At 42.3% G+C, this 20,572-nt stretch overlaps 1 protein-coding gene across 1 annotated transcript; it reads right to left on the bottom strand.

Annotated features, from left to right (window-relative positions):
- Window positions 1-3,189: 3,189 nt before the first annotated feature.
- On the bottom strand, window positions 3,190-18,547 carry Ccdc28a (coiled-coil domain containing 28A). The gene is made up of 6 exons (XM_048354184.1): window positions 18,393-18,547; window positions 16,461-16,657; window positions 11,253-11,416; window positions 9,507-9,661; window positions 7,088-7,110; window positions 3,190-3,773 (listed from the first exon to the last, which is right to left on the bottom strand). The coding sequence occupies exons 2-6, from the start codon at window positions 16,613-16,615 to the stop codon at window positions 3,719-3,721; spliced, it is 552 nt and encodes a 183-aa protein (XP_048210141.1). The 5' UTR covers window positions 16,616-16,657; window positions 18,393-18,547; the 3' UTR covers window positions 3,190-3,718.
- Between the last annotated feature and the right edge of the window lie 2,025 nt (window positions 18,548-20,572).

Genomic DNA, 20,572 nt, shown 5'->3' with positions numbered 1-20,572 from the left:
GGGATACAAAAACCCTTCCTAACTAGTTACTAATGGTCCTTCCTAGTTACTTCCTAGTTACCCTTCTTAACTAGTTACTAATGGATCCTTCTTAACTAGTTACACTAGTGCCTTTTTGTGTATGTAACACTGGTCTCCATGGAGCGATGTTCACAATACATTAACCACAAAAGGCAGATTTGAAAGTCATAAGGTGTATAGTGCTATAAACAAACAAACAAACAAACAAATAAATAAATAGGTTGGGAATGTGGCTTAGCGGTAAGAGCGCTCGCCTCACATGCACGAAGCCCCGGGTTCAATTCCTCAGCACCACATAAGCAACCAGGGACAGTGCCCAGCCATGAGTTCAAGCCCCAGGACTGGTTAAAAAAAGAAAGAAAGAAAAAAAAAAAAACCATGGTACATATTACAAAGTATGAAGACAAACAAGGTAAATGGTTTGCTCTTGTAAAATTTGGGATTTTTTTGTTGTTTGGTTTTAGCAGTACTGGGGTTTGACTGAGAGGTGAGCTTGCCCAACAGAGTGTTCTACCACTTAAGCCACACCTCTAGTCCTGCTGTTTTCCGGTTATTTGGGAGGTAAACTCTCAAGGACTTTCCTGTCTCTGCAGGCTTCAAGCCATGATCTTCTGGATCTGAGCCTCTTGAATACCTAGAGTTACAGGTGTGAGCCACTGGAATCCACGTTGGTATTAGGTTTTTTGTTGTTGTTTTTTTTAAATCATCCGTAATCAAATGCTTTGCAATATTCAATATTTAGGTGAAAAAAAATTGTAAGTCTTATCCTAATGAAGTTTTACTCTAAATCCAGACAACTCTTTTCCGGGATTGCTATTATCCCGGCTATTATTATTGCTATTATTATGTGAAGGAATGAAAATTAGGCTACACATTTTTGCTACTTGGGATCTAGGTGGCATCCTTAGACATAAAAAGAGCAAATGAACCAATAAAAGCTGTGTCTGCTGGGTTGCTGTCCTTCCACCAGAAACAGCTTTTTTGCTCTGTTCTGTCCCATGACAGTTTCTTGTTACCCTGTCAAATGCTAGTGTTCTTAGTCCTTAGTCTCTCACCCACGTGAAAAGTTTAAAATGTTCTATATAATTGTCTGGTAGCTTTCTTAAAAAAAAAAAAAAAAGGCAATTCGAGACTGGAGGTGTAGCCTAATGGCAGAGCAACTCAAAAGAAAACAGAAGAGCCAGGTGCCAGGGGCTCACACCTGTAATCCTAGCACTCAGGAAGCTGAGATCTGAGGATCACGGTTTGAAGCCAGCCTGAGCAGAAAAGTCCTCCTGAGACTCTTATCTCCAATAAACTACTCAGAAAAAGCCAGAGGTGGCACTGTGATTCAAGTGGTGGAGCGCAGAAGTGGAGCTGTGGCTCAAAGTGGTAGAGCACTAGCCTTAAACACTCAAGTGGTAGAGTACTATCCTTGAGCACAAAGAGGCTCAGAGACAGGGCCCAAGCCCTGCGTTCAAGCCCCACAATTGGAAAAAGAAAAAAAAATGGAAGAAAACAAAAACAGATAAACTGTTCAACATTCTTTGACTTCAGAATTCCCAAAATTACTAACATCTTTAAAGTACTCAAGTAATCCCAGCACTTGGGTAGCTGAGGTACTAATTCAAAGTCAGCTTGGGCTACATGGCAAGTCCTTTTCAGACTTTCTCTCTCTCTCTCTTTTTTTTTTTTTTTTTCTAGTCCTGGACCTTGGACTCAGGGCCTGAGCACTGTCCCTGGCTTCTTTTTGCTCAAGGCTAGTACTCTGCCACTTGAGCCACAGCGCCACTTCTGGACATTTTCTGCATATATGGTGCTGGGGAATTGAACCCAGGGCCTCATGTATAGGAGGCGAACACTCTTGCCACTAGGCCATATTCCCAACCCGCAAGTCCTTATCTTAAAAATAAATACAAAATAGTGGAGACTGGAGGGAGGGACTGGGAGAGAATGAGGGAATAAACAGAAGACACTTCATGAATGGAAATGCACTCATTGCCTGACTCATGTAATTGTAATCCTTCTGTACCTCCATAGTAACAATAACTAAATAAATAATCATTCAATGAGACCTCGGGATGCAAGGTCAGTTGCGGAGCACTCATCTCCCATGTATGAGGCCCTCGGTTTGATGCCCAGCCTTGAAAATAAAGTGAAAGGTAAGGAAGCTACTATGTATAGAGCTTTACTGATATCAACTACTAATTTTCCATATCAGCTACACATAATTTATGTACTTCTTCCATTACTCATATAACCACTAGCAGTTGACCATAAGCCTTATTTTCTACATTTAAGGCACAAATCTTCATGCCTATAATCCTAGCTACTCAGAAGGCTGAGAACTGAGGATCCTGGTTCAAATTCGACCTGAAGTCTGTGAGACTATTACTTCCAAAACAGCCAGCAGAAAGCTGGAAGTGGAGGTGTGGCTCAAGTAGGAGAGCACCACCCTTGAAGAGAAAAAGAGGCTCTGTCAGCGAGGTGCTGGTGGCTCAAGCCTGTAATCCTAGCTACTCAGGAGGCTGAGATCTGAGGATTGCTGTTCCAAGCCAACCCAAGCAGGAAAGTCTGACACTTATCTCTAATTAACCACCGAAAAACCGGGAAGTGGCAGTGCTAGCCTTGAGCTGAAGAGCTCAGCGACAGTGCCCAGACCCAAGTTCAAGCCATATGACTGACAAAAAAGAGGCACTGTCAACATGTGTACACACACACGTGTGTGTGTGTGTGCATGTACACATATATGAACTCAACTCATCTGGGTCAACACACATGTACAGGAAAGTCAAGAGCTAGAATAGAGATAAAGCATGGGCTAAAAAACCTTCTGACGTGCTCAACCATTACTCAGTATTTAAATCTACAAAACTGGGGCTGGGAATATGGCCTAGTGGCAAGAGTGCTTGCCTCGTATATATGAAGCCCTAGATTTGGCTCCTGAGCCCCACATATATAGAAAAGGCCAGAAGTGCACTGTGGCTCAAGTTGATGCTAGCCTTGAGCAAAATGAAGCCAGGGACAGTGCTCAGGCCCTGAGTTCAAGCACCAGGACTGGCCAAAAATAAAAAATAAATAAATCTACAAAAGGTACAGAAATTGCAGGGAACTTAATTGACCAACGGTGTCCTTTGAGGACTAAACCTAGGTTGAAGATAAAACAGTCTTCCAAACAGACAACACAGGTTAATTTAAAACAATCACTTTATTAAAAATAGCAAATGTCACTTATTTAACATTTTGTCATCACTGGCCATTGGCAAACACACCTGTGGGTGTGCTGATTGTCTAACGTAAACTGAAGCAGGGCTGCCCCACCACAACTGGAGCGGTGAGCCTGAGCACCACCCACCTGTCATCCCCCCGGGGGTGGGGGTGGTACACACAGGAAAGACAATTCCTCCAGCCCCAGCAAGAGCGTTTAGCACAATGCATTTTCAAGTATAACCCTGTAAGGCAACAGTATAAAGCACAGCAGCATGACCTCCTGGACCTCTCCACTGCATGTCCCATTCAAGCCTTCCCCAATGCCCTCACCTCCAGTTACAGTGAATTACAGTGAGCAGGTGTACTAAAAGCAGTAGGGGGGAACAATCAGTGCACATTAATGACTTTAATTCCTGGTGTGGAAGATGATTCTGCGACTGGATTTAGCCGGGAAAGTAACGAATACTGCTTCTTCTGCAAATCCCAAGAAAGCAAGTTGCATTTCACTTTAGCTGGTAGAAGTATTTGGAACGTCTTGTGCATCTGCCAAGTGTAGCTTTTGTCTGAATTCATCAGTTAAGGAGCTTTCATCTTGTCATGAGTACCTCTTTTAAATTTCTGGAAATTACACTGAGGAGAAGTAAAAAAAAAAAAAGTGTGGGGGGGGGGAGAAAAGAGGGAAAGGGAAGAGAGGGGAAAGAGAAACGAAGGTACTTAGAGGGAAAGCTGCTCTGTTGCTACGGAGACCCAGATGTAGTAAGCCAACTATACTGTTATATCTATACTATACTATACTATACTATAACTATACTATACCTTACTGCTTTATAAAAATAAAATAAATAGCCAGATGCTGGTGGCTCATGCCTGTAATCCTAGCTACTTAGAAGGCTGAGATATGAAGATCGTTCAAAGTCAGCCAGGCAGTAAAGTCCATGAAACTCTTATCTTCCATTAACCATCAAAAAACCAGAAGTGGTGCTGTTGTGGCTCAAGCAGTAAAGTGCTAGCCTTGAGCTCAGGGACAGCGCTCAGGCCCAGAGTTCAAGCCCCACGACCAAAAATAAAATAAATCAAGTCAAATTAAATGAACATACTGCTTTATAAAAAAAAATTTACTCGGGCTGGGAATATGGCCTAGTGGCAAGAGTGCTTGCCTCGTATACATGAAGCCCTGGGTTCAATTCCCCAGCAACACATATATAGAAAATGGCCAGAAGTGGCGCTGTGGCTCAGGTGGTAGAGTGCTAGCCTTGAGCAAAAAGAAGCCAGGGACAGTGCTCAGGCCCTGAGTCCAAGGCCCAGGACTGGCCAAAAAAAAAAAAAAATTACTCAGTGCTATGTTCTAGGTATAACAAAACAAATCGAACTCTATCTATCTATCTATCTATCTATCTACCTACCTATCTATAGACAGAGGGGAACCCGACTGGCCTCAAACTTGCAATCCTCCTGCCTCAACCTTCCTAGTGCTGGAATTACAGGTGTGAATCTCCTGATTAGAATTATTTTTATTGTAGCAAGAATTATTTTTAAAGTAAGGAACTGATGAAAGTCAAATATTAAAATATTAAAGAAAGGTTGCATTTATCACCACTCCCTCCTTTCTTCCCATTTCAAACAATGCAAACAATGTTAGTCCTTCTCTAAGTCTTTCTGCCAATATCTTAAATTAATCTCTTCACAAAACCTTATTATCCTCATCTACAAAATGTGAAATATAACAGCACATACTTCATATAATATATGGCAAGTAGTATGTTTCCATCAAGACTGGCTATTGATGGTTATTTCTGATTTGTATATACTTCCTTATTTCTTTCTTTTTTCTTTTTTTTTTTTCCAGTCCTGGGCCTTGGACTCAGGGCCTGAGCACTGTCCCTGGCTTCTTCCTGCTCAAGGCTAGCACTCTGCCACCTGAGCCACAGCGCCCCTTCTGGCCATTTTCTGTATATGTGGTGCTGGGGAATCAAACCGAGAGCTTCATGTGTAGGAGGCAAGCACTCTTGCCACTAGGCCATATTCCCAGCCCCATACTTCCTTATTTCTTAACTGTTACTACTGGACAATTAAGGAATTGATTGTAGCACACAATGTTATATTACTCATACTAAGTTATAGTCTACAGAGGTAGTTTGGAAATTTTCTCATATCAGTCATTGCATGTAGCAATTACTCAATATTACAGAAGACTCCCTAAGAGAGTTAACAATGTTACATTATCACAACGCAGAACCAAAATTTTAAAGTCACATTAAGATACCAAGAACAATAGAGGGGGTGGGTTATTTGGGTTAAAATACTATATATACATGTGAAACCCTTGGAATAATGCATACAGTAAATATACTTAAAATATGAATGACAGGAAAGTAAAACTGGCTGTTGGGGATTGGGCACAAGCAGGAATGGGGAGGGCCAATGGAAAGGATAAATGAGGTGAATATGGCCAAAGTAGTTTAGTTGCATATATGACATTGTTCTAAGAAGTGGAGAGGGGGGAGAAGGGGAGAGTGATAAAAGGGATATATATACAGAAAGATCATAATAACCTCTCCCACATGCAACTAATGTATGGCAAATAAAAATAAATAACAAAAATCCAGACTCTAAAACCAAAATCTTTTCCAGTTCATTATTTGGTTCTAACGGGATATTTTCCTTATTTAAGTAAATCATTTTGTAGGCAGGAGTCATTGTTCTTAGGTTCCTAACAATCCTGCCTAGCATTATATTCAAAAACAGATTTTGAGGGTTGGGAATGTGGCTTAGTAGTAGAGAGCTTGCCTAGCATACAAGAAGCTCTGGGTTCCTCAGTATCACATAAACAGAAGTGGCACTGTGGCTCAAGTGGTAGAGTACTAGCCTTGAGCAAAAGAAGCTCATGCACAGTGCCTAGGCCCTGAGTTCAAGCCCCAAAACTGGCCAAAAAATTTTTTTGATGTTTCTGAAACCAATGTTTTGCCTTGAAATATCAAAACCTGACTGTTCTACCTATGACTTGGTGTTTTCTTATATGCTAGTCATTTTACAAGTCAGGTGAATATTCATTCAATTATACATAATTTTCATTTTATGCACCTATAATATCCTGTATAATTATATTCAAATTGGTGTATTTCCTCTGTATGTCCATCTGCCAGTTAACATCAGAATCTAAGCCTAATCCATAATCCCTTTATTTTTGCCAGTCCTGGGGCTTGAACTCAGGGCCTGGGCACTGTCCCTGAGCTTCTTTAGCACTTCTACCACTTGAACCACAGCACCACTTCCAGCCTTTTCTGTTTGTGTGGTACTGAGGAATCAAACCCAGAGCTTCATGCATGCTAGGCAAGCACTCCACCACTAAGCCACCTTCCCAGCCCTAATCCATAATTCTTATGATCTAAAAAGTGATCATTAAGGAAGGGGAGAATTAGGGGAGGGAAAGTGGGAGGAATACACTGATGGGTGATTAACTGAAATACATTGTACACACATGTGCAGATGTCACAATGAAAAAATGGTTTAAGAATTTCAAAAAAGGGCTGGGAATATGGTCTAGTGGCAACAGTGTTTGCCTTGTATATACATGAAGCCCAGGGTTCGATTCCCCAGCACCACATATATAGAAAATGGCCAGAAGTGGTGCTGTGGCTCAAGTAGCAGAGTGCTAGCCTTGAGCAGAATGAAGCCAGGGGCAGCGCTCAGGCCCTGAGTCCAAGGTCCAGGACTGAAAAAAAAGGACTTCAAAAAAGCATAAAGCAAAACAGAACAAACCTGAAACAAAATTTCATCACTCAAAGCAATAAGAAAATTCTGTAAGGAAACTAAAGGGATCACTCATCAGAAAGTATAAATCACAAACTTCTCACTGTTGATAGTAGACAAAGGATACATAGAAGAATTCAGTTCTTCTAACTGAAACAAAAAAGAAACAAATTTAATTTTTATGTTTATTAGAATACAAGTGGGTCATTGTTGACTAGATTTTAAAAATAATTTCCCATTTAAGCTCTCCTTAAATCATAGAGTAAACTACTAAAGAAAAAACCAGCAAAGAAATTTCAGCTTTAGTATTTAGTAGCTTTGGTATTTATGAGAGAATATACTAGAATGAAATCAAATGATAAAAACCGGATTTTTAACTGGGTGCTGGCAGCTCATGCCTGTAATCCTAGCTACTCAGGAGGCTGAGATCTGAGGATCACAGTTCAAAGCCAGCCACACAGATAAATTACGAGACTCTTATCTCTAATTAACCAGTAAAAAGCCAGAAGGGGAGATGTGGCTCAGGGACAGAGTACCAGCCTTAAATGAAAAACCCCAGGAGTTCAAACCCCAGGACTGGCACACACATGCATACATGCGTGCACACATGCACGTGTGCACACATACACACACACACACACCTCCAAAATCATGCACAGTTACAATAATCAATAACCATCTCTTTTTCCCAGTCCTGGGACTTGAACTCAGGGCCTGGGCACAGTCCCTGAGCTTCTTCTGCTCAAGGCTAGCAATCTACCACTTCAACTACAGTGCCACTTCCAGCCTTTTCTGTTTGTGCGGTACCGAGGAATGAACCCAGGGCTTCGTGTATGTTGGGCAAGCACTCTATCACTAAGCCAAATCCCAGACCAAGGTGTAGTCCAGGCTTGTCTTGAACTCCTCCTGATCATCCTGCCTCATCCTCCTCATTGATTACTGGCTCTAATAATCTTTAAAACTGTTTTAATTGCCCTCTCAGTGGTGATAATCTTTAAAACCTTTATGAATTACAAAAATGCCAGGTGCTACTCCTGTGCCTTGTCTTAACTGTTTGGACTACTATGACAAAATACCATAACCCGTGCCCGTCTTTCCTCAAGTTTTAATCCTTCCTGATTTGGAAATAGGGACTTTGAAGAAGTAACTAAGTCTATAGGAGGCCACTAGGGTGGGCCTTAACCCAATGTGACCAATGACCCTACAGGGAGAAATCTAGACACAGGTGTGCACAGCTAGAAAGTACCATGTGTGTACATGAAGATGGCCACCTAGGGCCATAGTAAAGACAGAGGTCACAGGAGACCCTCTGCCAACATTACATCTCCAACTTCCAATCTCTAGAACTTGGGCAAACATGCTCCTGCCCTTTAAGACACCCAAGCTGTGGTTCTTTGTTATGGTGGCTCCAGCCAAGTCACACACATGCACTGAACAAAACACAAAACACAGGTCTCAAGACGAAGCAGGGACTGCCTGAGATTGTTAACACATAGTTAACCCTTCCATGTCACAGAAGGGTCTTTTGATTAGTGTATTTTATAACTTATGTGCACATATACACTGTCCATATAATGTCTGTGTATATAAAATATGTACAGAAGCAAATATTTCCTTTTCAATTTGCCAGTATTTTTGGTAGTAGTGAGGTTTGAACTCAGGGCCTCACATTTGCTAGGCAGGCTCTCTATCACTTGAGCCAAATTCTCAGTACTTTTTCCTTTTTTCTTATTTTTCAGGTAGTGTCTCAGGTTGTTCCCAGGGTGGGCCTCAGACTACAATTCTCCTACCTTCAGCCTCCCTCATAGCTGTGATTATAGACACAAATCATCATGTCTGGCTTACTGGTTGAGATTATAGAGTCTCACTAGCTTTTTGCCTGGACAAATCAAGAACCTCTGATCTCTCTCTCTCTGCTGAGTTGCTAGGAATATAAGCTGAGATAACTTACCTTGCCTTAGGTTTACCAGTATTTTGAGAATACATGCTTAGATGTAGGTATGATAATTTCCTTGGAATATATTTCTTTTAAAAAATACAACATGGAAGAAACCTGAAACACCACACTAAGAAAAAGAATCCACTTAGGGAATATACTGTAGAAATCCACGTACATAAAGTATACATAATAGGCAAATCCATAAAGGCAGATGGTAGATTAGGAGAGGTAGAAAAGGAATCTAAGAAGTGTTCTGAAGTTAAAGACTACAGGATATCCACAAAACATTGTGACTACATTAAAAGCCACTGCATCATATGGTTAAAATGAATCGTTGTTATATGGGTTTTGTTGCCATGAATATCTTTTTTAAAGAACAGAGTAGGGGATGGGAATGCGGCTTGGTGGTGGAGTGCTTGCCTAGTATGCATGAAGCCCTGGGTTCCATTCCTGAGTACCACGTAAAGAGAAAAAGCTGGAAGTGGCACTGTAGTTGAAGCAGCAGTGTTAGCCTTGAGCAAAAGAAGCTCAGGGACAGTGCTCAGGCCCTGAGTTCAAGCCCCAGGACTGGGGAAAAAAACCAACAAAGTAAGACAACTCTACTCACATCGGACAGCAGCCTGTCGAGATTGGCGTCACTGGCTGCTTTCCTCTTGTCCTCAGGAAGCTCCTCTAACTCCCCATAGAGCTCCAAATTCAAGCGAGCTAACTTCTCCTGCATTCCTCGAACATGCTCCATCTGCTCTATGGAACACTCGTTTCCTGAGGAACATTCCAGATATTAATAAAGAGTAATGCTAAAACATATTGATCATTGGGAGCAGCTTTTAAACTCTAGGTGCTATGAAAGAAATGTATTTTCTTCTTTGTGTAAACTGGATTGTTAATGATTGTGTATTTTACTGTGGACAGTTACAAATCAATGTTTTGAGATAGCATCTCCCTCTACTATACAGCTGGCCACAAACTCAAAACCTTCCTGCCTCCACCTCCAAATCTGATTTGAAACAAATCAAATCAAATATTGGCATGGTACCAGTGGCTTACGTCTATAATCCTAACTCGGGAGCTGAGCTCTAAGGATCGTGGTTTGAAGTCAACCTGGGCAGGAGAGTCTGTGAGATTCTTATTTCCAATTATCTACCCAAAAGCTGCAAGTAAAGCTGTGACACCAAGTGGTAGGGTACCGGCCTTGAGTGAAAAACTAAGGGAGAACTAGCCCTCACTCAGTTCAAGCGCCATTACCACACACACATAAACAAAAATCTTTATGAGTTTTCACAAACAGTTATATATTTCTCCTTTAGGAAATACAAGTAAAAACATTTATAAAACACATTATAAAACAATACAATGTAATATTCTAAATCAATTGTATGTAATTGTTTATGGAAAGGTCTTAAATTTCTGACTGACTACAGAAAATACATATACATGACATCTTCTGCAATGTCTTTTTATTTAGAGAAAGTAAATTATAGTTCATAACAGTTAATTCCAAAATCATTACCTTCTGTGCCTATGGACTTTTTTCTTTTTCCATAAAAGAAGTTGAAACTTTAAAAAGGCAGAACAAGCTGGATACCAGTGGCTCATTCTAGCTACTCAAGAGGCTGAGACTAGGATGGCAGTTCGAAACCAGCCCAGACCTCCCCCCACCCAAAAAAAAAAATGTCCATCATACTCTTATCTCCAATTTACCAGAAGTAGAGATGTGGCTCAAGTAGCAGAGTGCCAGCCTTGAGCTGAAAAGCTAAGGAAAGGACAGCATGTCTGGGCTCAACAAGCCTCAGTACCTGCATGAATAAAGAAAGAAAGAAAAAGAAAAAAGAAGCTGGTGGCTCAAACCTGTAATCCTAGCTACTCAGGAGGCTGAAATCTGAGGATTAATGGTTCAAAGCCAGCCTGGGTAGGCAAATCCATGAGACTCTTATCTCCAATTAACCACTAAAAAAGCCAAAAGTAGAGTTGTGGCTTGAGTAGTAGAGGACTAGTCTGGAGCAGAAGTATCTCAGGACAGCACCCAAGCCCTGAGTTCAAGCCCCAGGACTGGCAGAAAGAAAAAACAAAATTCATGCAAACAAAATAGGATGCAGGGGCTGGGAACATGGCCTAGTGGTAAAGTGTTCACCTCGTATACATGAAGCCCTGGGTTCAATTCCTCAGCACCACATATATAGAAAAAGCCAGAAGTGGTGCTGTGGCTCAAGCAGTAGAGTGCTAGCCTTGAGCAAAAAGAAGGCAGGGACAGTGCTCATGCCCTGAGTTCAAGCCCCAGGACTGGCAAAAAAAAAAAATGATGAAAACACCTGAAAGAAAAAGAAAACAATAAAGAGAAACACTTCTTGCTTACCAAATGCTTGAAGTTTACCAGAGTGGAAATCATTGAGGAGACTGAGAAGCCCCCGCTCCATCTCCTGCACATCGGAGACATCGGTGAGGAAGGAGTGCTGGATGGGGGTAGCCTGGGCACCCTTCCCTTCTCCACCCTGAGGTTTGCTCTTCTCTTTCATAACTCTGCAAAGATGATGCAATTGGCTTTACTTACATATTTCCAGGAGGTTTCAGAGCAAACTTCTGCTTATTTCCTAAGTGAATTAATAAACTCAATCTTAAAAAAGAAGAAACCAGAATAAAGTCAGTACCAAATTAAACTAGTAATCTCAAGTCAGAAATAAACAGTTGCAAGATATCTTTGATTGTATTCCATATATTTGTAGCAAATGTAATCACTAGGAAATTTCATTCATATATTTATATAATATGCCAATTTGCTAGACTTCAAACAATTGAAAGGGAAATTGTTTGTCTTTTTTACTAGTTTATATTCCATATTTCATTTCTCAGGAAAACATCTTGCAGGGCTGGGAATATGGCCTAGTGGCAAAAGTGTTTGCCTTGTCATGAGGCCCTGGGTTCGATTCCCAAGCACCACATATATAGAAAATGGCCAGAAGTGGCGCTATTGCTCAAGTGGCAGAGTGCTAGCCTTGAGCAAAAGGAAGTCAGGGACAGTGCTCAGGCCCTGAGTCCAAGGCCCAGGACTGGAAAAAAAAAAAATCAAGGAAAACACCTTGCAATCTTTCCCTTTAAATGTTGCCCTGAACTAGCAGTAACTCACTGTGATTATGAGGTTCCTGCTCTGAGCAGACATTATGGAAGGAGTATCTGTTTAAGGAGATTTTTTAATTCATAGTCACCATATGACAAGGTACAGAAAACCTATCATCCCTGACTCCTCCGTCGTCCTCAAGCCTCCACGTGCAATCATGAAGTCCTCCTGCTTACTCATACATTACCCATCTCCTAGTCCTTCTTTGCCACTGCAACTGTCCTAGTGACCTAAAGACTCCAACACCTTCCTACACAGCCTTCCTGCCTCTGTGTATGGTCTCTCCTCCCCCTTTCCTCTTCACAAGGCCGCCAACTCCATTTCTAACAAGTAAAATCAGATCATATAATTTATATAACTTAAACCCGTCGGTAGCCTGCTGGATAAAACCCAATATACTTAAGAAACGCTGGGCTGGGAATATGGCCTAGTGGTAAAGTGCTTGCCTCGTAAGAAATGCTGTTTCCTCTCTGATTTCTAGGCATTCTTTCCAGCTTTCTAAAGATCCATTCTCCATCTTACATGTTGATCCTGTGTTTACATCTGAATCCTCATACCCTACTCCCTATTTTGCTAGGTGGTTTCTACCCACATATCCACCAAGTGTCAGTTTAAATGCTCTCTCCCCAGGAAGGCCTTTCTGGAACCATTTTATGAACTAATTCCTTTTTTGTTTGTTTGTTTTTGCAAGTCTTCAGGGCCTGGGCTGTCTCTGAGAGTCTGTTCTCAAGGCTAGTACTCTACCACTTGAGCCACTGCAGCACTTCTGAGTAGTTTACTGGAGGTAAATGGCTCATGCCTGTAATCCTAGTTACTGGGGAGGCAGAGATCTGAAGATCATGGTCCAAAGCCAGCCCACCAGGCAGGAAAGTCTGTGAGACTCTTATCTCCAACTAACCACCAGAAAACGAAGTAGTACTGTGGATCAAAGTGGTAGAGCACTAGCCTTGAGCTAAAGAGCTCAGAAACAGTGCCCAGGCCCTGAGTTCAAGCCCTATGACTGACTAAAAAGTCTCAGACTTTCCTTTCTAGTCTGACTTCAAACCTTGATCCTCAGATCTCAGCCTCCTGAATATATGGAGGTGCTCAGATTCTAATTCATTATTAGCCATGTATGACATGTACTACTAGGCTCTCAAAAACCTCAGCGATGGCACTATACACACTGTTACAAAGGAACAGAGAGGGGCCAGGCCATCTGAAAGGCTTGACAGAGGCAGTAAGTAAAAGGCTAACAAGTAATAGTTAAAAAGCAAGAGAGACATTTTTCATATTTATAATCCAATGTATACTACAGATCTTGAGTTGTATATGCATTCAATACTTAATTTTTACATAGTGTGGAATGAAAACAGACTCCCCACAGTTCCACTTACCAAAACAAGGATATGATAAATGAGTTATATGGATATATCCCCCAGAGAAAGGGCAGGTACAAGAAAGAATCTAATAACTCCTCTAATTTTGTTTTTGTTGTTGGTTGTGGGGTTTGAACTCTGGGCCTTCGCACTGCCTCTGAGCTCTTCGGCTCAAGGCTAGCACTCTACCACTTTGAGCCACAGTACCACTTGCAGTTTTTAGGTGGTTAGTTGGAAATGAGAGTCTCATGGCCTTTCCTGCTGGGGCTGGCTTTCAACCAAGATCCTCAGATCTCAGCTCCTGCGTAGCTAGGATTACAGGTGTGAGCTACCAGTGCCTGGCTAACTCCTCTAATTTTAGATACAACTGTGAAACTCCTTGGTACAATATTAATATACAATAAAAAATGACAGCAAAACTAAACAGGCTCTTTTGTGGAGGTGCATACCAGTGAAGAGGTTGGGTTAACAAAAGTGGAGGAATGAGGATGAATTATGATCCAAGTAGTTTTTTTCTGTATGAAAATAAACCTGGTTGAAATTGTTTCAAAAAAGAGTTAAGGGTCTGGGGCCATTCATGTTTGTAATTCTAGCTACTTAGGAGCCTGAGCAGGAAAGTCCATGAGACTCTTGTCTCCAATTAAGAACCAAAAGCCAGAAGTGGAGCTGTAGTTCAAGTGGTAGGATACCAGCAGTGAGAGAAAAAGCTAAAGGACAGCTTCTAGGCCTTGAGTCTTAGCCTCAGTACTGGTATGTAGGTGCCAGTACACAGATGTGCGTGCATGTACACAGGTACACACGTACACACATACACACACACACACACACACACAAATGAGTAAGGGAAAAAGGGAATGAGACTGGGGTGAGGTGGGGGTGAGACTGATTGGAATATATTTGTACGTAAGTGAAATGTCACAATGAGTTCCCTTGCCCTTGTACAACTAATGTATATAATAAAAAAGAAAGAGGGAAATTTAGAACAGGCTACTGACAGTAGACCAGGAACAGTTCTTCACAAAATACAGTCTATACCTTGCTACACAACGGGCTGCCCGAGACCTGTACAGCAGGTTCACCAGTGGTCTTGTTAGAAATGTTCCTCTGGAGCCCTGTCCCAGACTGACTGAATCTGCATTCTAGAAAGATCCTAAAGAGGTCATGCTCTGTTGACATTTGAGATTTTATAGATTTTAAGGTTTCAGTATAGCAAACTACTTTTTCTTTTCAAATTGAAAGTTTTATCCAAGTAAAGATTTTTTATCGGGCTGGGGATATGGCCTAGTGGCAAGAGTGCTTGCCTCTTATACATGAGGCCCTGGGTTCAATTCCCCAGCACCACATATACAGAAAATGGCCAGAAGTGGCGCTGTGGCTCAAGTGGCAGAGTGCTAGCCTTGAGCAAAAAGAAGCCAGGGACAGTTCTCAGGCACTGAGTCCAAGCCCCAGGACTGGCCAAAAAAAAAAAAAAAAAAAGATTTTTTATCAGTTCATCATTTAACAAACTCACTCTCTCTCTCAAAAAAGGAAACAAACTCAAAAGATAAAACCAAGTCAGTCCTGTTTATTCTTACTTTCATGTTTATTATGTCCCACTGTCTCACTTCACATCAAAACAAGTCAGTAACAATTTTAAAAAGCAATGAATGAAATTACAATGTATGCAGACTTCATTTTAAATGCTGTCAATCACATGGTAGTGGTAAACATTAAACCCAGCACTCAGGAAGCCTACACTCAAGCACGGTGGTGTGCCAGTATAATCTCAGCTCCTGGGAGGCTAAGGCAGAAGGATGGTGAAAGATCCTCTCTCAGAATTAAAAGGAATACTTAATACAGAAAACAAATAACAACTATTTAGAGAACAGAATGATTTTCATCCTTAAAATGTTTGTTGTTTTGTGTGTGTGGGGGGGGGGGGGTTCCTGGGGCTTAAACTCAGGGCCTGAGCTCTTTTGCTCAGGTCTATTTCTCTACCACTTTGAGCCACAGTTCCACTTCTGTTTTTGAATGGTTAATTCAAGGCAAGAGTCTCATGGGGATTTTTCTGGCTAGGCTGGCTTTAAACTGTGATCCTCAGATCTCAGCCTCCTGAGTATCTAGAACTACAGATTTTTTTTTTAAAGACAGACTCTATATATTCCAGGTTCACTTAGAATTTTCAATCCTTGCTGGGCACCAATGGCTCATGCCTGTAATCCTAGCTACTCAGAAGGCTGAGATATGAGGATCGAGGTTCAAAGTCCAGCCCAGGCAGGAAAGCCCACAAGACTCTTATCTCCAATTAACTGCCAGAAAACAGAAGTGGCACTGTGGCTCAAGTGGCAGAGCGCTAGCCTTGAGATGAAGACCTCAGGGACAATGCCAGGCCCAGACTCATGATTGATAAATAATAATTTAAAAAAAGTAAATTCTCGGGCTGAGAAGAGTGGTAGAGTGCTTGCCTAACATGCACGAAGCCCTGGATTCGACTACTCAGCACCACATAAGCAGAAAAAGCCGGAAATGGCACTGTGGCCTCTAGTGGTAGAGTGCTAGCCTTGAGCAAAAAGAAGCTCAGGACAGGGCTCACACCCAGAGTTCAAGCCCCACTGGAAAAATAAACAAATTCTCAATCCTTCTCCATTAGACTCATAAGCAGATGAGGTTACAGGTATACACCATCATTCTCCCTAGGATTTTTTTTCTACCCAAAATAACCTGATTCAAAATCTGACTCTACGCTAAACTCTTCCAGAAAATACTCTTTCTAATAATTTATTCAAAGGAACCCCACGTATATTTTGCTTTAAAAGTCAAGCTAAGAGCTGAGCACCAGTGGCTCATGGTGGCTCACACCTGTAATCCTAGCTACTCAGGAGGCTGAGATCTGAGGATTGTGGTTCAAAACCAGCCCAGTTAGAAAAGTCCATGAGACTCTGATCTCCACTAAACTATCAAAAAAGCAGGAGGCTCAAGTGGTAAGCAAAAGAAGAAAAAGAAAAGCACTCAGGCCCTGAGTTCAAGTTCTAGGATTGGCACAAAAAAAAAGAAAGGGGATTATAAAAAGATGGGTTGGCAATAAATAGTATTTTACTGTGAAAAAATTCACCTTTTTAATTTTGGTCGCTGGGAAGTTGACTGTGAGGCAGGATTTGTAAACCCTGTGCTTTTGCTTACTGGAATGGCATTTTTTTTGGCATTAACCTGAGTAGAGTGGGCACTAAAAGACTTAGGACTCCTCCTCTTCACCTTCCGTTCTTCCATTATTTCAAGTTCCTTGCTGAACCAAGGGCAGTTTCTTAACACCTAAATAAGGAAATACAGTTATTATATAATATGTTATAATATGCAACAATGTAAGTGATCTGAGGACCCATTTCACACATTCAAAGAGGATTCAGAATTTCAGAGGTCAATGGGGGTTGGGGGTGGCACATGCTTCTAATCCAAATATTCAAAAGACTGAGGGGGGGGGGGCTGGGAATATGGCCTAGTGGTAAAGTGTTTGCCTTGTGTACATGAAGCCCTGGGTTCAATTCCTCAGCACCACATATACAGAAAAAGCTAGAAGTGGCGCTGTGGCTCAAGTGGGACAGTGCTCAGGCCCTGAGTTCAAGCCCCAGGACTGGCAAAAAAAACACCCAAAACAAACAAACGAAAGACCGAGGAAAGATGATTCAAAGTTTAAGGAGGTCCTGAGCAATAAAAGACCCTGTCTCAAAAAAAGGAGGGAGGGAGGGAGGAAAGGAGAAGAAATAAAGAAGATTAGCACAATGAAGTTACAGATATCCAGTCCATGGAGAGTATGTATTAAACCTCCTATTTGGGCTGAGAATATGGCCTTGTAGCAAGAGTGCTTGCCTCCTATACATAAAGCCCTGGGTTTGATTCCCCAGCACCACATATATAGAAAATGGCCAGAAGTGGCGCTGTGGGTCAAGTAGTAGAGTGCTAGACTTGAGCAAAAAGAAGCCAGGGACAGTGCTCAGGCCCTGAGTCCAAGGCCCAGGACTGGCAAAAACAAAACAAAAAAACACCCCAAAACAAACAAACAAAAAAACCTCCTATTTATCACAGTATTTTGTTTCATGTATTTCACAACTCCCAAATAGGTGTTACTATTTTTTTCCATTTCCTTATTATTTGTTCATTGGGTTAAATCCTTTGTGCCAACACATCTGGCTCTATTTTTTTTCTTGACTCCAAGATTCAAGTGTCATAAGATGAGACATTTACACAGTCATTCAACTCATTGGATTGTAAATTGCTTTGGGAACATTAGGTCTTTCTAAAATAGTGTGAGTTTATCATATGACTTTTCAAAGAGATCCAAACCCGTTGCTGCCACTCTGAAAATATTTAAGGACTGTAAAGCAAATAGATTTTTTTCTCTCTCTGGACTTGGCACATAAGCAAGGAAACTTAATACACTGGGCTCAGATTGGTTCAGTCACAACCAAACCTATGATACCTGCAAAAAATCAAAAGGCTTTCTGGGAAAGGATCCAATGCCCATTCTCCAATTCCAGATAGCAATTAGCAATTCACTTAGGACCCAAGCAATTCATTTAGGACCCAGCTAACAGTATTTCCTTTAAGAAGCACTTTAAAAAACAAAACAAATCATTTTGTGATTGTTTCAACCCGCAATAGAAATCAAATGGAACTTTAAAAGGCAACGAGGTGCTGGAGTGGTAGAGCGCCTCCAATGCAACTTTAAGGCTCTGAGTTTTCTGGAATTCCACTGTCATCACCGCAAAAGAAAAAAAAATCAGTGTGAATTCATGATACATCTAAACAACAGGCCTTCCGATTTAAGGATACTAACACACATCTGGTGATATGATAAAAGAAAAAATATGGGGAAATCTAAGCAAGGCAGTGCAAATAAACAACAACAACAAAACCCCTCAACAGTCTGAAGTAAGCTGTTCTGAAGGGCCAGGGCCTCGTTTTGGAAAGGTAGTATGTGTCACAGATCACCGAAATCGTCCCTGTATACCAAGCGTCCCGGTCTGCTCTGGAGAAGCCGGCTACTTACTCGGGCACGGACTCTGAAGCAGGTCGGGTCCTTCAGCTGGGCCGGGCCGCGGCCTCCACACCTCACCCGGCTCGCCGAAGCCACGACCCACGCCACCCAGCTCCCAGCAGTGACCAGTGGGTGGTAGAAGGACTTACAGGAGATCCACTTCCACTACATACCCGAAACAGAAAGGGGTTCGGGTCCCTCTCCTCAACCTGCAAATTGCCCACTGTTTCGGAAGCCACGGCCGCGGCTGCAACTTGAGTCCGGCTCACGTTCCTGAACCAGCGCCTCCACAGTGCCCTTTGTTTACGGAAGTGGTGAGGGAGGCGGCGCCTCTATGAGGCATGTGGCCCCGCCCCTTCCTGCTCCTGGACCGTCACGCCTGTCTCCCACCTTCGGCTCCGCATTGCACCACCCGTCCTGCCTTCAGCTCTCACTCCAGTGGGAATGGAAAGGCGGGCTCATGGCTGATGGTTTTCGCTGTAGGCTTTATGGCGCCGAAGCCTGCGTGATAAAGGGAAGCCGCGGCAGTGGGGACGCTCAAGCTGATCCTCTTTCCGGAAGCGACCCCGCCCCCTTGGTGTCTCAGTCAATCTACTACAATTCCCAGCATGCCATTCAAACACACTCGGAGGCGGAGCGAAGTGTCGCTAAGCAACAGATTCTTGTTGGTTTCTGATTGGTTGCTCTCACTCCGGAGTCGAAGCTGACTGGTTAGAAGGGAGCGTGACGTGTCGAGCGCGGGTCTCTTCAGTGGTGGTGATGGCTGGAGTCCCGCAACGAGGTCCTCTTATTCTTAACATCTCTCTGTCAGACACATGTTATCTATCAGCCTCACTTAGTAACTCTGTGAGGTAGGTGCCATAGCCCTCGTTTTGAGACTCAGAAAGATGGATCCATTCCAGGTGTATCTGTGGCCAGACAATTGTACACTTCTCAAGAGAAAGAATTGTGGAGAAAAAAGGATGCAGAGAGGGAGGGAGGGAGGGAGGGAGGGAGGGAGGGAGATCTTGTTTCATTCTCAGGTTTGGGTAGCCTTCCCGGTGTGAGGTTGGATAGACTCCTGGACTTAGGGTGAAGGGACTCCGGAGAAACCTGGCATTCTTCCCGCACTCACCAATGAGGAAATCATATCTACAAATCCTATCTACATAATGGCCTTGCCAGAGAAGCAGAGAGAAGAAGAGCCCACGTCTCGGGGATTTCTAGAAAGAGACGTCTTCCTATTAATTTTTTTAAATTCCAAATTTAAGCAAAGACTCAGAGCAAACACTCCTGTACCCATTGTCCAGATGAATTTTGTCATTTCAAAAAAAATTTAAGGAAACAAATAGAACATTACCCAAAAAACAACTACCGCCTGTTCTAATCCCACTCTCCTATGCCCTAAGACATAATTGAGTTCATGAATTGGTATCTTGTTGAACTATTACTATGTGGCATAAACAACATATAGAAAGGCTTAAGACTTTTGAAGTTCATGTCAATGCTATCTCGTAAATTGATCTGCAACTTGATTCTTTTTTGCTCAAATCTACATTTATACAATAGGTTCACATAGGTAAACAGAAACAGAAAAAAAAAAAAAAAAGCCCAGCATGGGGGGCTGGGAATATGGCCTAGTGGCAAGAGCGCTTGCCTCCTACACATGAAGCTCTTGGTTTGATTCCCCAGCACCATATATATGGAAAACGGCCAGAAGGGGCGCTGTGGCTCAGGTGGCAGCGGGAAGAAGCCAGGTACAGTGCTCAGGCCCTGGGTCCAAGGCCCAGGACTGGCCAAAAAAAAAAGCCCAGCATGGTAGCTGTTAGAAGGTAAAGTTAGGTAGATCCCATTCTGAAGCTGGACCCTGAGGTGAAAGTGCAAGAAACTATATGAAACATACTAAAGCAAAAAGGGCTGGGCATAGCCTTGAGTTTAATTCTTGCTACCACCATTTTTTTAAGGGAATTGGCAAATACATATCACAAAAGATAAAAGATAGCTGGGCAGTGTGCCTTATACCCTTCCTCCTCAGTTGCAACAATGAGGATTTAAAGACACACCATGGTCTGCATCATACTTTTAAAAGAATGAAAACAGGGAAGCTAGTGCCAGGTGCTGGTGACACACACCTGTAATCCTAGCTACTCAGGAGGCTGAGATTTTAGGATCTCAGTTCAAACCCAGCCAAGACAGGAGGGTCTGTGAGACTC

The sequence above is a fragment of the Perognathus longimembris genome, chromosome 9, assembly GCF_023159225.1.
Source record: "Perognathus longimembris pacificus isolate PPM17 chromosome 9, ASM2315922v1, whole genome shotgun sequence".
Lineage (NCBI taxonomy): Eukaryota > Metazoa > Chordata > Mammalia > Rodentia > Heteromyidae > Perognathus > Perognathus longimembris.
Note: the sequence above shows the minus strand (reverse complement) of the source record. Positions and strands in the feature narration are given on the sequence as shown.

Excerpts from the sequence above, each read along its gene's own strand:
- Ccdc28a (XM_048354184.1), bottom strand. The coding sequence starts at position 16,615 with ATGGAAGAACGGAAGGTGAAGAGGAGGAGTCCTAAGTCTTTTAGTGCC. Across the intron at positions 11,417-16,460 it reads CAGCGACCAAAATTAAAAAG|AGTTATGAAAGAGAAGAGCA; the intron begins GTGAATTTTTTC and ends TCATCTTTGCAG. Across the intron at positions 3,774-7,087 it reads GAAGAACTGAATTCTTCTAT|ACAAAAGCTACACTTGGCAG; the intron begins GTATCCTTTGTC and ends TGATGAATTCAG.